Raw genomic sequence first — 15,059 nt, 5'->3', positions numbered from 1 at the left:
TCCATCTGGATAGGGTGCAGACACTTCAAATTCATGTCAACTCAAATCCCATGTGATTACTGTGGAAAAGAAGACTGGGATAAAAGAGCAGAAATTCAAAGAGTTAATTTGAGGGGTAAGGGTAGGGGACCCAGAAGGAGGGGCCCCTGCACACCTGTAGGACCACACCTGCCTGGGGCCGCCCCTCCTCCTTTCCTGCTCCCTTCACTCACAGAGCATGCAGTCACCCTTAAATGCTCAGCACAGACCTCACATTCTGCCAGAATTAATCCCGTTTATAATGCCAGGGCTAGCAAAGCAGTTGTCACGTAGGCAGGATGGACAGACATTTGTAAAACGAATGAGTGGTAGGAGCTGGAAAACTCTAAGCTTCTGAGAAGCATGAGGAGGGCCCAGTGTCACGGGAATCCAGCCATGAGGAGGCCGGCCCAGGGAACAGGAGGGATGAGACCAAGACATTTTTGGTCCTTTGAAGCAATTAGTAGCCAAGTTCAGAGGCTAAGGTCCCAGGGATGATGGAGTGGAGAAGGCTTCACAACAGAGGGGTCTGAATTGGTTTGAAAACAGAAAAAGAAAATGAAAAGGGAGACTGAAGATGCTAGAAAGAGGGTGGGTAAGAGTGGGAGGAAAGCCCTGGAGAAAGTCAAGGCCAGGAAAACCTAAACGCTCCAAGGTGGTGGTTTAAAAGGAGGAGGGCCAATTTTCAGCTCGTGGGAAGGCAACATCCTGGGACAGCAATTTGCTGAAGGAGATTACGTCTGATTAGTGTGATGCCAGCTATTACTCTTCTGGAGTCAAGCGGAGGAGCAGAGTTAAGGATGGAGGAAGCCTGGAATAGCCACTGTCCGTGCGGAGATGACACGCGAATCGAGGGAAGCCCAGCCATGCTGAGGACCCAACGGATGTGACGGCACCAACCTCTGCTTCCCTGTGACTTAAAATGTGCCCCTAGACCAGCAGCACCAGCGTCGCCTGGGAGCTTAAGGCAGACTCTCAGGCCCTGCCCAGAAGTGCTGAATCAGAATCTGCGTTTTAATGAGATCCCTGATGACCTGTGTGCACACTGCAGGTTAGAAGCTCTGCTCCAGCTCATTCATTCAATCAAAATTTACTGAGCACACACACTGCGTGCCAGGTGCCCTGAGGGCATACGAGGATGCATAAGATACAACTCTCAGTCTCAGGTGAGTCACACTTCACCCCGCCCTCCCTCTCCCCAGCCCTCCCTCCAGCCAGCAGGTACTCACTGAGAACGCACTACGTGCCAGGTGCTGTGCTAGGCAGTGTGAGTGGTGAACACGCTGGGCGCTCTCCTTGACCTCAAGGAGTGTATATTCAGCTGTGTCCTAATTGTCATGGTGCACAAGGTTTCGGGCGAGCACAGGATGTGTGCAACCACCAGCCTGGGCAGTCGGGCTAGGTCTCCAGGAGGGAGCGGAGAGTAAATTGAGACCCAGCTGAGTCTGGTCAAATGATGGGTCCCTGAATGGTGCTCATTCCAGGTCTGGGACAGTGCAAGTGCTGGGGGCTTTCAGGGGAAGGTGGACCTTTTCACTCTGGACCTCTGAGTTGGAGGTGTTGAAGTGAGACGGGGGTGGGGGGGGGTTGGGGACGGGAGGTAGGGTGAGGGTCAGGGTGGGAGGCGTGGCTTTGTGGAGGCTGTGGATTCTGGTTGGGTGGCCAGGGCAGGAGCAGGGGCTACAGTGGGCAGACTGAGCCAGGCTGGGAGCCCCAGGGAGCTGCAAAGCCTCAAGCACTCACAGCATGGCTAATTAAGAGAGTCGGGCACGGGGCAGTGGGAGAGAACACTCAGAAACTGAGTTTTGCAGTTAGCGATTGCATTGCTAATAAAACCCAGCAGGAATAGACTCTGCCAGTGTAAGTCTGCAGCATTTTTGTGTTTTTGATCTGGAATCCATTGGCAAAAGGACACAGTCTAGAACAGAGCTGCCCATAGGCATAGGACTAACTTAAAATGTTCTAGTAGCCACATTAACAAAGTAAAAAAGGAACAGGTGAAATAAATTTTAATATTTTATTTAACGCAATATATCCAGACTGTATTTTCAACATGTGTCCAACATTTTTTCACTGAGTCTTTGAAGTCTGGTGTGTGTTGAAGCCTCACATCATCTCAATTCAGATCAGCTGCATTCCATTTGCTTGGCTGCCTCACGTGGCTGGCGGCTACCACGTTGGACAGTGTGGTTCTAGAACTCTTGAGTCTGAGGGCTACTTGGATGAGGTAGACGGCCAGCTTAGGTACCACAGAACAAAAATAAACAGAGCAGCTTCCATACGGAATAAGTGAGTAGGACAAGGCGAGGTGGGAAACAAGAGAAGATTAGAAATTAGCTGTGTCAATGGAAAGAAATTAGATGCTTTTTTCTAATAAAGGATGCTCTTCACTTTTAGCCTTTGAAAGACTCACTTGGTCTGTGATGTAGGAGAGACGCGCAGAAACAGAAAATCAGAAATAAGAAAATGTGGTGTAACTGTCTACAGTGGGAGCGTATGGATTTTCCTGCCACACACAGTGAGTTATTTGTGAAAAGAAAGTCCAAAAAATCAGAACCGACCTGAGTTATGTCTAACTTTCCCGGTGTCTCTGGGTGCCTGATTTACCTGCTGGCTCACTCTGTCAAATCTTGTACCAAGGACAGATAGCGTCCAGACCATTAATCATGGAGTAGACGACTGAATTGCTGCAGACAAATACCTGCTTCTAATGTCTGCAATCCTATCCTTCCTTTAAGTGACGATATAGGATGAACTTAATAAATGTAAAGCCATAGAAATCCATAATGTGACTCACAGTAGTTGGACCCCGTATGACTACAGTCTCCTAATTTAGCCAACCAAGGGGTTTAAGTGAGGGACTTCTGCTTTTAGGTGTGAAGTATCAGGCTGGCGCCCCGACTTTGGAAGCCTCCGTTCACATGATTTCAGAAGAGGACTTCCATGTGCAGTAGTTTAGATAGGGCCTGGCGAATTAGGTAAAGGTCACCCTACCAAAGACCAGTAACACTGCAGCACTTAAGAATTAATGTTAAAAGTTGGAATCATGACTTGGATTTCACCCTTGAAGTCATGAAGTCACTAATGACAGAAGCTGAAACGAATGTCAGAAAGTTCCCGTTGGGCTTCCCTGGTGGCGCAGTGGTTGAGAATCTGCCTGCTAATGCAGGGGACACGGGTTCACGCCCTGGTCTGGGAAGCCCACATGCCGCGGAGCAACTAGACCCGTGAGCCACAACTACTGAGCCTGCGCGTCTGGAGCCTGTGCTCCGCAACAAGAGAGGCCGCGATAGTGAGAGGCCCACGCACCGCGATGAAGAGTGGCCCCTGCTTGCCGCAACTAGAGAAAGCCCTAGCACAGAAACGAAGACCCAACATAGCAATCAATCAATCAATCAATCAAAAAAAAAAAACTATAAAAAAAAAAGTTCCCGTCACTACATGAAGTTCTCGTGGGCACATGGCATTTGGATGCAGGAGGCTGGTCATCCCCTATTTAAGGTTTTCCTGGACCTCCCGGTGTTCTCTGCCCCAGGACCTGTGTCCTCAATTATTATTCATGAATATTCCTGCTCAAAAAGGAAGAGAAGAGCCCAGAGATGGGGTCTGAGCTGTTCATTCACACACCAGTCTCCATGGGGCTGAGACAGTTCAGGCTTCTGTTTCTGTTGGTAACACTCCTTAAGGAAGGTTCCCACCTCTTAACAATGGCGGGAGCAACGCCCCTTTATCCTCCCCGATGGGCATCTGTGCCCCGAGGAGTAGACAGTGTTGGAAGCCCTCCACACTTAGGGAGCTGATTCCCTCTGAGGCCCTGACATCGGCCCCCCCCTTCCATCAGGGCAGCGCCAAGCCTCCTCGGGCCGCGTGTGAGCCCAAGATAACGCCCGCCTAGGGGTGCTGAGAGCCGAGCGGAAGCCTGGCGCCTTCAGCAGCCTGAAAACCGTTATCTCCCAGCAACACACACCTTGCGGAGTCTTGCTCAAGTGTGAAGTAAAATCCTGACTTACAAGACTGCCCCCTCCTCCCCACCGCCAGTGCTTTTTTCCTCCTGATTTTATTGCTTTGCGGAGGAAGTAGAACGCCAGCTAATTAAGTGGCAGCTAAAGAGCCACTACCGTGTCTCGGAGCTGCTAAGATAACGGCAGATTGCAGGAGAGTGAAGTGAAATGTCATCTCCACGGCTGCCTCTTAGCCAATATCCTTCTGTTCATTAAGCCGAATAACAATGAACAGAGGAGTGTACACGGTTCACTTCGCGGCGCCCCCTTCCTCCCTCTCGGTTTGGCGGCAGAGAACTCAGAGCCACAAGGCCCACACAGAGTGCACTGCTCATCTTCAGGGGGGAACGGCCCCCCCTTTTCTTCTGGCAACATGCTTGCTAATGTTGGGACGTAATATTATTCTGAACTTTCAAAAACTGCCCCACACCTTGGGTTATGCCAGCCACAATGGGCATTCAGCGAGTATTTTTAGGGATAATTATAAAGATCTAACACCTTATTCTTTGAAATCCCATTTTTGCCTGTGACTAGAATCAAATTTTCAAAAGGCTAATAGCTCCTAAAGGAACCTTTGCTGCTATGATCCGCTGGGGAGACAGAAAACTGCTCCCAGGCGCAGCCGCTTGGAACATGGAATCGTTCCCTCGTTCCGCGGGCTTCTGTCGAGAGGCTGCGTGGTGCTGGGCTGTGTGGGGCGGGGCAGGAGCACGGAGATGAGGACAGAGCCTCTGGGTGGCGACATTTGTGGGGAGATGCGCCCTCTCCTCCTGGGCCTCCCCCGAGGTCCACCTTTGTCCCGCACACCCGTGCTAGTGGTTCTTTGATTCTCAACTAGGAAACCACTCTGGGCAGATTCCCTGATGCCCAAACCTGGATTCGCTGCTCATCTGGCTGCTCCCCGGCCCCGTGCCTGCTCCCCATTCCCATCACCTGCACCATCATCCCCTCTAGACCCACCTCCCCTGAGGGCAGGAGCGCAGGGGTGCTCGCCCAGGTGTCCCGAGCGCTGCCTTCCCCAGAACCTGGCCTAGAGCAGGTGCTTAAAAAAGGTTCATTTAAGGAAGGTGGAAAGAAGGACACCAACACCTATGCAGATAATTACACTATAATGCAAAAATGCCGAGACAGGGGTTAGACCCTGCATGAAGTACGGAGTGGTTGGTTCTCTCTGCAAGGCTGGCCTAATTCCACAGTCTGGTGACACTTCCGGTCTTTGAGGGTAAATTGGATGAACTGAGACGAGAACAAGCCAGTCCCACAAATGGAGGTAATATCATCAGTGTCCACGAGCCCAGCGAGAGCCTGAGCATGGCTTCCTGTCTCGGCGACCCTGACGGCATCAGAAAGCTCCAGTTAGTTAAGATGCACAGTTCAGAGAGCAAAAATGGTCCAGAGTTCCCTCTGTTTACATTGCCTGTTGATCATCCACTTCTCCAACTCTGTGTTTAGAGGAAAAGGTGTCGTAGTGTCTCCCTCCCCCATCACGACACGGCTCACCGTGACATACCCATCACGGGAAGACTGTCCTAGGAGGGAAATGCTCATTCCAGCGAAGTCACCGAAAGTGTGCAGACGGCCACGACTTCCCCTTTATTGCCACAGAGAACCTGACACCATCCTCCTTCAAGGCAGCAGCAACAACTTCTAAAAAAAACCTAACAGTGCCAAGTTGTACAACCTGGGTTGGATTTCCAGCAGAAGAGTATAATTTCCTTTAGGGTCTTAAAAAAAGTGGAATGAATTCTTCTCCTATTGGGATGGTCTGTCATAGGTTTTTTTTCTTTTTTTTAAGTTTCGTTGAAGGCAGGAGTGATAAAGCCGCCTCCCACCACCTCCTTCAGCTTCTTGACTCTACCCTGAACACTGGTCTGTGTCCCACGCGTCTCACAGGCCTTCACTTTAGTGCAGACCGAGAGCAGGTTGCTTGGCGTGAAACCAGCTTTGTCACACAGTAAGATCCACGGTGGGATTTGGGGGAAAGCCCATTCATTGTCATTTGTTGTCACCTGCTCATGAACCTCTTTTTCAGTCTTGCTGCTCATCTGTGGCAGCTGCAGTTGCCATCGAGTGCCTTTCCTTAGAAGCGGGCTCACCGTGATCGGTATTCCAGGCCGTTTTCTAGGGAACGTGAATGGGAACCAAGGGTCCTCAAGGACTCACGGCCAGGCAGGCTCCCGTGCCGTGTTTCAGACCCCTGGGCGACTTAGGAAGTGGCAACAGGGGATTAGGAGGCTTACCTGCAAATTTACACCTGCTGTTTTCAATATGGCAGTCAGAAGAGTGGATTTTTAAAAAGTGGATGTTTGCTCCTGTCAGTTTTGAAAGATACATTTAGTTTGCTAAAGGGGACTGTTAAGTTAGTCTCAAGGATCTCAAGTAAATTTGTATCTGACGCAGGTCCACGCTGGGAATAAACCGTGGGCTAGAGACGCTGGTAAACAGTCTGGACAGGAATGACCCTCACGACCTTCAGGGTTTCTTTCCCTACAAATGCTTGCAATTTGATTTGACATAATTCTTGCACTTACAGTGAAATCTGCCCACCAATTTTTTTTAAGTTATAAAGTTTGGTTTGACGCTTTCCGAAAGGAAGCCGATGCCACCACCATGGGCCCAGTTTTGCTATTTCTCAAATCTACCAAAAAAGTAAGGTGTCCAAGTCCTTTTTGGAGTGAAATGTCAGCTCAGTGTATACAAACCTTTTTAATGCTTACATCACTGTGACTTGATAGGACCTCCTTACTCTGTTCCTCTGATCTGTGACCTAAGTCATGCTTTGTAACATCACTAACAACGGGGCTTTGAGTGCAAAGCCTCATGTACCACGACAAAGTGACTTCTTAGTATTAGCTCAAAGGCAATGTCTTTCAGGCTAATGAAAATAAGCTGACTTGCAACAAGCAATTTCTAAACTCCTTTATCCCCCAGTATTTCCATTCCACTCAGGCGAGATGGATTCTTCTCCCTCCATGTTCAGTGATCAGCCCTGTTGCAAGGCAAGTACAACTTGTTTCTGTCAATCTGTGCTCCTTCCAAGTCATGCTCCGCGCCGTCACCGAGTTCTGGAATTTGAGAATCTGTAATCATTCTTCAGACGATGAGTCACGAGGTCAGCACAATTACACCATCCCTGAAGGGCACGGAAATGCAGCCAGAACTAAAAAATGCACTTCGGCCAACCAAGGCTTTAGGTTCATTTGATATTTCAAATAAAATGGAACTTTAGAGGACTTTAACGAAGATGGAATTTTAAGATCAAGATGAATTTAATTTAATGTAAATCATATTTACATGAAAGCCTCTATAATGAGCACAGTATATCTGTCACTAAAATTTCTTAATATTTGTGTAAACACAGTTTCATATTTTTTACACTAAGGAGAGTCAAAGTCATACCAACATTATTACAATTTCTAAGAAATATGCTAATAGTAATTAATTTGTGGTGAATCATACATATAGAAATGTGCTGCCTTGATGAACAAGAAACAATACTGCTTATCATTTGGCAAAGGTGAAAAGAGGAGGGCGTGGGGAGCAGGCCGGCCCCGCTCTGCCAGCAGGAGGGACCACACACTGTACAATGGGATTCTGGGAGGTGGGTCCACAGGGCTGGGTGGCTTAATTCCAAGAAGACATTAATTGTAAAGGGCACCTTCAATTTAATAACAGGTTGACTAAAGAAAGAAAAAAACACTGCCATCATAAATGTCCACATTAATTTAAAACATTATCCGAATTTCAGAAATGTTAAGATATATAAAAATGTGCTCTGTAGAACTGAGAAAATGCGTGTATTCAAAGCTTTAAAAAGCTTGTATGCACATCCTTCCGCCCCCAAAACTTCCTCTTCTAGGGATTTTTCCTAGAGAAAACTCAGGAATGCAGCAAAAAATAAGCCATGGGAAAACTGTCACCATTCTGAAAGATAAATACTTAAATATATCAAGGCACATCCTCATGAATGGATGTTTGGTCACCATTAAACATGGTCATACAAAGGTGTCTGTGACACACTATTAAGGGGAGAAAACTGCTAACTCAGCACAAACCCATTTCTGTTAAAAAATGTATATGTGTGTGTATGCGTGTAAAAAGTATCCAGAAAGCTCTACAGCAATGAGTCAAAAATCCCACCTCCAGCTATATAAGATTATGGTTGCTTTTTTTCCTTTTAGTTTTTCTGTAATTTTCTAACATTTTTTATGATAAGCACGCATTGCTTTTGTAATAATGAAGAATCTTTCAGTTTTCATTTAACAGAGGCGTTTTGGATGAGTTCGTAGGCAGGTTCACAGACCAGCACTGCTGAGGGCTGAGGAGCGTATATGCACTCCATTGGCCGGAAGGGTCAGTGGAGCTGTGCCCGGTGCATATTGAACAAAGGAAGGGTCTGAAGGAAGAAGATGGAGTTGTGTGAATGCAACTGACAAAAAAGGCTGCAGGATTTAAAAAACTGTGTACCAATATAACATCATTCTAGTCATCCATGGATGTTAAAAAAGAGTCCAGAGGTATATTTTACAATGACGCCTCTCGCCATTGCTTCATTAAAATAAAATACTAGGAAATGGTGAAGGAAACTACATCCAATATGGCACAGCGTTGCCCATTTCCGGACTATCCCCACAATGGTTCACAAGTGTACTATAATAGTTCACAAGCTGGTCTTGCAGATGCAGGACAGGGGAAGCCAATTTTTCAAACACTGTGGTTATGTGGTTGAGAATACACTTCAATACTACAGGCATTTTGGACAGAAAATCTCTCAGACTATTAGACCATTATGTGTTTTCTAATGTGCCAGGTTATAATGACCATGTAGCTCCCACAGTAGCATCTTCAGGAATAAATTACAAAACGGCACGTAACCATGTGATGTGCTGACACTCATAGATACGCCGAAGGGGCAGGGACCCAGTCTCCCGGGGGTGGCCCCTTTCCAAGAGCATAGACAGAAACTTCGTACTGAAAGCACTTCTCATTTCAAAGTAAAAGTTGTGTGCTTGCTGGATATTTTGAGATTGCCAGAAGATTCAATGGAATCACATAAGGCTGTCACTATAAAAATGAAAGCAAGGCCCAACCTTGGTGTGATACGTTTGCAATAAACAGCAATCCGTGGAATAAGAATTTAAAGCCCTATTTGAAATCACGTGCTGCAAAACCAGTTCCCTGTCAAAGTCTGAGCCCCGTTATCCTTTAGCCTTCAGGACCAGCCTCACGAAACACGTGTTCTCCGTGACAGTTTGCCGTTCTCTCATTAACTAGGTCCTTGTGTTTCCCTTAGATCAATAGAACTGCTATGTATCTACATAAATCTGAGAGGCAGATCCATTCCCATGAAGTTTACCCTATCTTGCTTTTCAACTGAAGCAGAATTGAAAAGTATTTCATAGAGTACTGAAACAGAAGGATTAAATTCTGTCTTATGCATATCATGAATAAAAGTGCTAAGTTGGCACCAATGTTCTTTTTGGTTTCTGTGCCTGGATGAACGAGATCGTGGGTGCAGGCCCTGAGCACGCGGGACATCTGCTGGGTCAGCAGCTTGGCGCCACCAGTGCCAGCTGCCCTGGAGCGGGGATGGGGAGGACTTCCGGCACGCAGAACGGGGAGCGGCGGGAGCCTGGGGCAGGCACGGCCCAGGGCATCTGACAGTGAGAGTGAGCGTGTGGGTGAATGTGGGCTCGTGAGGGTGAGTGTGAGAGCAGGTGAGTGTGAGTGCATGTGTATCGCAGGGGTGCAGGGTGTGCTCTTGTACGGAGACCTGGCTGCCCCAGATGTTTGTGTAAGGAGCACAGGGCAGCTGGCAGGTGGTGGCCCTCATACTAGAGCAGGTGGACTCTGCATCCCCACCGGCCGGTGTCTGGAAGCGGCAGCTGGAGCTGCTACTCTGAGGGCCACTTTCATCCACTGGGCCTGGTTCTCTGTCGGCCCTTCCCTGGTCTGGAGGAGGCACGTACAAACTCTAAGCCACGCGCACCGCGCTCGGCCTTTCACTAAGACTGGGGTCCCTGGACCGACTGTGACAGGGCTGCCGGCCTGAGCTTTCAAGCCTGCACAGCCCCTCACAGCACCTGAGGCCCTGCTCCCGGGCTGATGCTCTTGGGTACCAGCTGGCCGTGCGTTCCACAGTGAGGGGGGAGGAGTGAGCATTTCCTACACTCCGGCTCTCGTCTGCCACGGGCCACACGGATGGTCACGAGGAAGCCGGCTGGGGAGCACTGCTCCACGTGACTGCCTGCTGACCTCCTTCCTCTCTCCCCGGCCGGAGCCTCTTTCCACTAGAAGGAAGGCCGTTTACGACGCATATATATATTACAGAAAGGGAGGGCTTCCCTGGTGGCGCAGTGGTTGAGAATCTGCCTGCCAATGCAGGGGACACGGGTTCGAGCCCTGGTCTGGGAAGATCCCACATGCCGCGGAGCAACTAGGCCCGTGAGCCACAACTACTGAGCCTGCGTGTCTGGAGCCTGTGCTCCGCAACGGGAGAGGCCGCGATAGTGAGAGGCCCGCGCACCGCGATGAAGAGTGGCCCCCGCTTGCCGCAACTGGAGAAGGCCCTCGCACAGAAACGAAGACCCAACACAGCCATAAATAAATAAATTAATTAATTAAAAAAAAAAAAAAAAGAAAAGGAAATGATTGTTTTAGCAATTCATCTGCACATCAGCATAGGTTAACTGAATGTATTACAGCAGGCCCAGAGATGTGGCCAGGTGGGGATGGAACCCAAGGTAGGAATTGTGCCACAGCCAATAAAGGAAAGAGGAGAGGAAGAGATATTCCTTGCTCCAGATCACAAGAGAGAGGGGGGCGGGGTGGTTCTCAGTTTGTTTTGCAGAACTGTGAAACTCTTATTCTTAAATGTGATAAACAGCTATCAATGTGTGACCACTGTCATTCATAAACAGATTCTGGAGCTAATTAAACTTTATTTTACAAGGAACAATATTTGAAAAAACAAACAAAAGATAAATCTCAAAATCATCCAAAAGGGAAACTCCTTTACAGCATTTTCTCCAGGACGGGGTGGGGAGAGCAAGTGAGGACAGGATATTGTTGGAACTTTAATTTGCACTTCACTCCTCCTTTGCTTCAAATGCCTCCCTGGAGCACAAGCTGTTCATTTTGCTTCCAAACGGGAACGGGTGGAGACCCAATACTAAGTTCTGGATCTCTGTGTACAATTAGCAAAAGAGGTTCCTTTCAGCATCCTCTCCTCAAATGTCATAGCTGTGCACCCCGGGTGTCCCTTCTCCATGAGGCCGAGATGGCCCGGGCTGCTGTGTTCAGGGTTCTGTTCGTCCAGGGAAGCAGCTAGTCTCTTTCACCTCTGGGGCTCGACCTTTAGTCCTGATATTCCCAGATTCCGCTTAAATTGACCTGAGGCCCATCCAAGCGCGCTTAGAGCCTGAGGTTTTCCCCGACAGCCATCTACAGCTTCAGCTCCAACACACCGAAACGCAAAAACCACTCTGAAATGTCCTCCCATCTCTTATTGGAAGCACATAACAGTGTGAAAATCTCATTTAGAAGACTAACTGTATAATTATTAACGTCTGGATTCTTGGCTGAAACTTGTTTAAAAAATAGAAAAGGTCAGACAGTTTGTGTTTTATCCTTCTGTTGAGTGGCGCTCTCCTCCACACCTCCGATTCTTCTTCTGGATTGCGGTGGTCTTCCTGGTGAAGCACGAGCCTCAAACCCCTGGAGAGGCGACTGCTCTGGGCCCAGGCGGGCGGTCTCTGCAGAGCAGGACCGTGTGCAGCCCAGCTGGGGGAGAGTCTTCAGTTGTCAAAGACTGTATTACACGTGGGCTGTATATTAATGGCTTTCCCGTTCTAAATGCTGACTCTTATCATCCAAAGGAAATTAAACTCTCTTTGAAGAGGAGCTGGCCACGTGAGCAGTTCCCTTTCTTCTGCCTAATCACGGTCGGCAGCTCCTCTGAGGGCCTGATGCAGAGCCTGCCGTTCTGTGGAACCACTGAAGCAGCTGTCACCGTGTCACCCATTTCTTACATCCCGGCAGGCGCGGCTCGACTGAGTGAGTGCGTAACGAACACACTGGGCGAGCAGGCAAAGCCCTGTGGTCAGACTGCGGGACACGCGGCCCACGTAAAAACCTGGGGGGAGTGTGAGTAGTGAACTCGCTAAAACACGCCCCGAAGGGTCCAGGAAAGGAGTGATCAAGTAAGTAAGACCTACTCAGCGCCGGTACCATCTTCCTGGATCCTCATCGTAACCATTCGCCTAGGTAGGTTTGCTCGTTTTCTTTCTTAAACTCATTTGACAGATGTGGGGAATGGAGACTCAGAGATTCCGGACCTTTGGAAGATGGTACAAGCTGGTGAGCGCTTTAACTCAGACGCAAATCAAGGTTTGAATGGCTCCATCGTTAACACGAATTACGAGCCTCATGTTAATTTCACAGTCACACGCAGCCGGCTCTGTGCTGGGCCCTGCGCATGAGCGGTGCAAGCGCCAGCGCATCCTCGGACGCCCGGGGCGCTCGGATTCCCTCCAGCTGCACAGGGGAACCTCAGACCCCTGGCGGTGCTTTAACTCTTCTCCTCTCACACCCTCAGTCAACCCCTGGGAAACGCTGCCTCCCCTCAGATCGGAGCCCCGGCGCAGTGTCTCCTAGAGTCCGCTGCCCCTGGACGTGACCTGGGTGCCCCCAGACAGGACTTCCCAAACGCTCCATGACGCCACTTTTGCTCAAATTCCGCCGTGACTCCCCGTTTCTCTCAGGAAAAGCCAGACATCTTGAGTGGGTCCCCCTTCCCTCCTTTCTTATCGTCTACTTTGGGCACACGGCTCTTCTGGGACACGCCACAGGCAGCGGTCCAGTTGTTCCCTGGGCTTGGAATGCCCTGGAGGCCTCAGATACCCACACACAGGACTCCCTCCCTGCCACGTCTCTGCTCACCTGCCTGTGTCCTTGCTCACACCCACCTCTCAGTGTCATTCACTCTGATCACCTGCTTTATGCTGAAACCTGCCTTTCCGGAAACTTACCACCCCAGGCGCGGCTGATCCCTCCCCATTCCCCCCCAACCCCTGTCTTTTCCCACAGTGATTGCATGCTCTCATACAGGGGCAGACACTACTTTAGGACATCTAATTGGTGCATAACCATTCATTTGTGTTTTGTCCACGGCTGCGCTTTCACACTGCAGAGGCAGAGCTGAGTAGTGCAGCAGAGACCCACCGCCTTCAAAGTCCAAAACGTTTCCTGTCTGATGTAAATTGGTGCAGCCACTATGCAAAACAGTAGGGAGGTTCCTTAAAAAACTAAAAATGGAACTACCATATGACCCAGCAATTCCACTCCTGGGTATATATCTGGAAAAAATGAAAACACTAATTTGAAAAGATACATGCACCCCAATGTTCGTAGCATTATCTACAATTGCCAAGTTATGGAAGCAACCTAAGTGCCCATCAACAGCCGATTGGATTAAGATGTGTAATATATATACACACAATGGAATATTACTCAGCCATAAAAAGAATGAAATACTGCCATTTGTAGCAATGTGGATGGACCTAGAGAATATTATGCTTAGTGAAATGTCAGGCAGAAAAAGACAAATACTACATGGTATCACTTATATGTGGAATCTAAAAAATAATACAAATGAATGGATATACAAAACAGAAACAGACTCACAGACACAGAAAACCAACTTGTGGTGACCAAAGTGGAAAGAGATGGGGGAGGGACAAATTAGGGGTATGGGATTAACAGATACAGACTACTATATATAAGGTAGATAAGCAACAAGGATATACTGTATAGCACAGGGAATTATACCAAATATCGTGTAATAATCTATAACGGAATATAATCTGCAAAAATACTGAACCACTATGTTGTACACCTGAAACTAACACAATAATGTAAAGCAACTATACTTCAATAAAAAAAGATGCTTCCTGTCTAGAGCTTACAGAAAAAGTCGTCCAACTTTACTCTCACTTCTGGATAATTTAATTACTTCTTTCTTCCTTCCTTCCTCCCTCCCTCCCTCCCTCCCTCCCTCACTCTCTCTCTCTCTTTCTCTCCCTTTCTTCCTTTCTTTCCTTCTTCCTTTCTTCCTTTCTTTCTTTCTTTCTTGAACTGTTTCCCCTTGTAGAATGTAAACTCATGGGTGCAGGGATCTTTTTCCTTTTGCTCATACCTAGAATGTAAATGGTACCCAATACATATTTGTCCATAAACGTGTGAATGAGGCTGACTCATTAAACACTCATGCAGGTCACTCTAGTGGGCAGCCAGTCAGCAGTGGGGTCCACATTCAAATCCAGAGAGATGGAAATCGAGACCTACTCTTAATTAGCACCCCTCCGTCTCTGCCCCCGTCCACTGCCTGCTGCCTCACAAGAGACAGGCTTTCTCTGTTAGCTCATAACACTCAGATAGGAAACATATGTGCTGCCTATCAGCTCTTAATCTTATTAAAATAAACAAGAAAGAATGATCCATGTTTCTGACTAGAAGATGGACAAATTGCTTCTAGACAAGTCCTGGAGACTTACAACTCCTCTCAGCATCTGATCAGAAGACATCAAGGCTTCACAGGGTCTGGCTGAGGGCTCGGACCAAGTTTGGTTGTTTGTTTGTTTGTTTTTTAATGTCATGACTGTCATGCCCAGCCATCACCTATCACCTCCCGACCGGGGCTTTTCCTCTTTGAAGACCACTCCCTACCCCCGCAGATGTCCAGCAAGCTCTGGAAAGATTTGGTGCTGGAGAGCATCTCTACCGGAGAAGTAGCTAAGGCTTTGGGATGAGGTCACCAAGGAAGAGAAGAAGGGAGACTGAGGAAGGAATTCGGGGGAGGTGGTGTCAGGGAAGGAGTGTGAGGTGTGGGCACGCTCTCACTTTGAGCTGGAGAGCATATGGCTCATTGGTCTTCTCCAGACCCCGGTCTAGACGAGGACAGGACTTGCCTGTGTATCCACAGTTTAGGCGACTGCTTCCTGATGGCCTGAACAAGTCATCTAATGGCTTTATGACCAGACT

General features: G+C 48.4%; 1 protein-coding gene across 13 annotated transcripts in view; it reads right to left on the bottom strand.

The window, feature by feature from the left end:
- Positions 1-15,059, bottom strand: part of PRKN (parkin RBR E3 ubiquitin protein ligase) — a 1,304,064-nt gene that overhangs the window by 67,422 nt on the left and 1,221,583 nt on the right. The window contains exon 11 of one of the 13 annotated variants that reach the window (XM_082404590.1): positions 2,082-2,291. The exons of the other annotated variants lie outside the window; for them this stretch is intronic. Within the exon in view, the coding sequence (XP_082260716.1) occupies positions 2,259-2,291 (33 nt within the window). The 3' untranslated portion in view covers positions 2,082-2,258. Of the gene's footprint in view, positions 1-2,081; positions 2,292-15,059 lie in introns of those variants that run through there. 13 annotated transcript variants of the gene reach the window in all.

The sequence above is a fragment of the Balaenoptera borealis genome, assembly GCF_965194805.1.
Source record: "Balaenoptera borealis genome assembly, chromosome: 9".
Classification (NCBI taxonomy): Eukaryota; Metazoa; Chordata; class Mammalia; order Artiodactyla; family Balaenopteridae; genus Balaenoptera; species Balaenoptera borealis.
The sequence above is the reverse complement of the archived record's forward strand: the minus strand, read 5'-3'. Positions and strand labels throughout refer to the sequence as shown.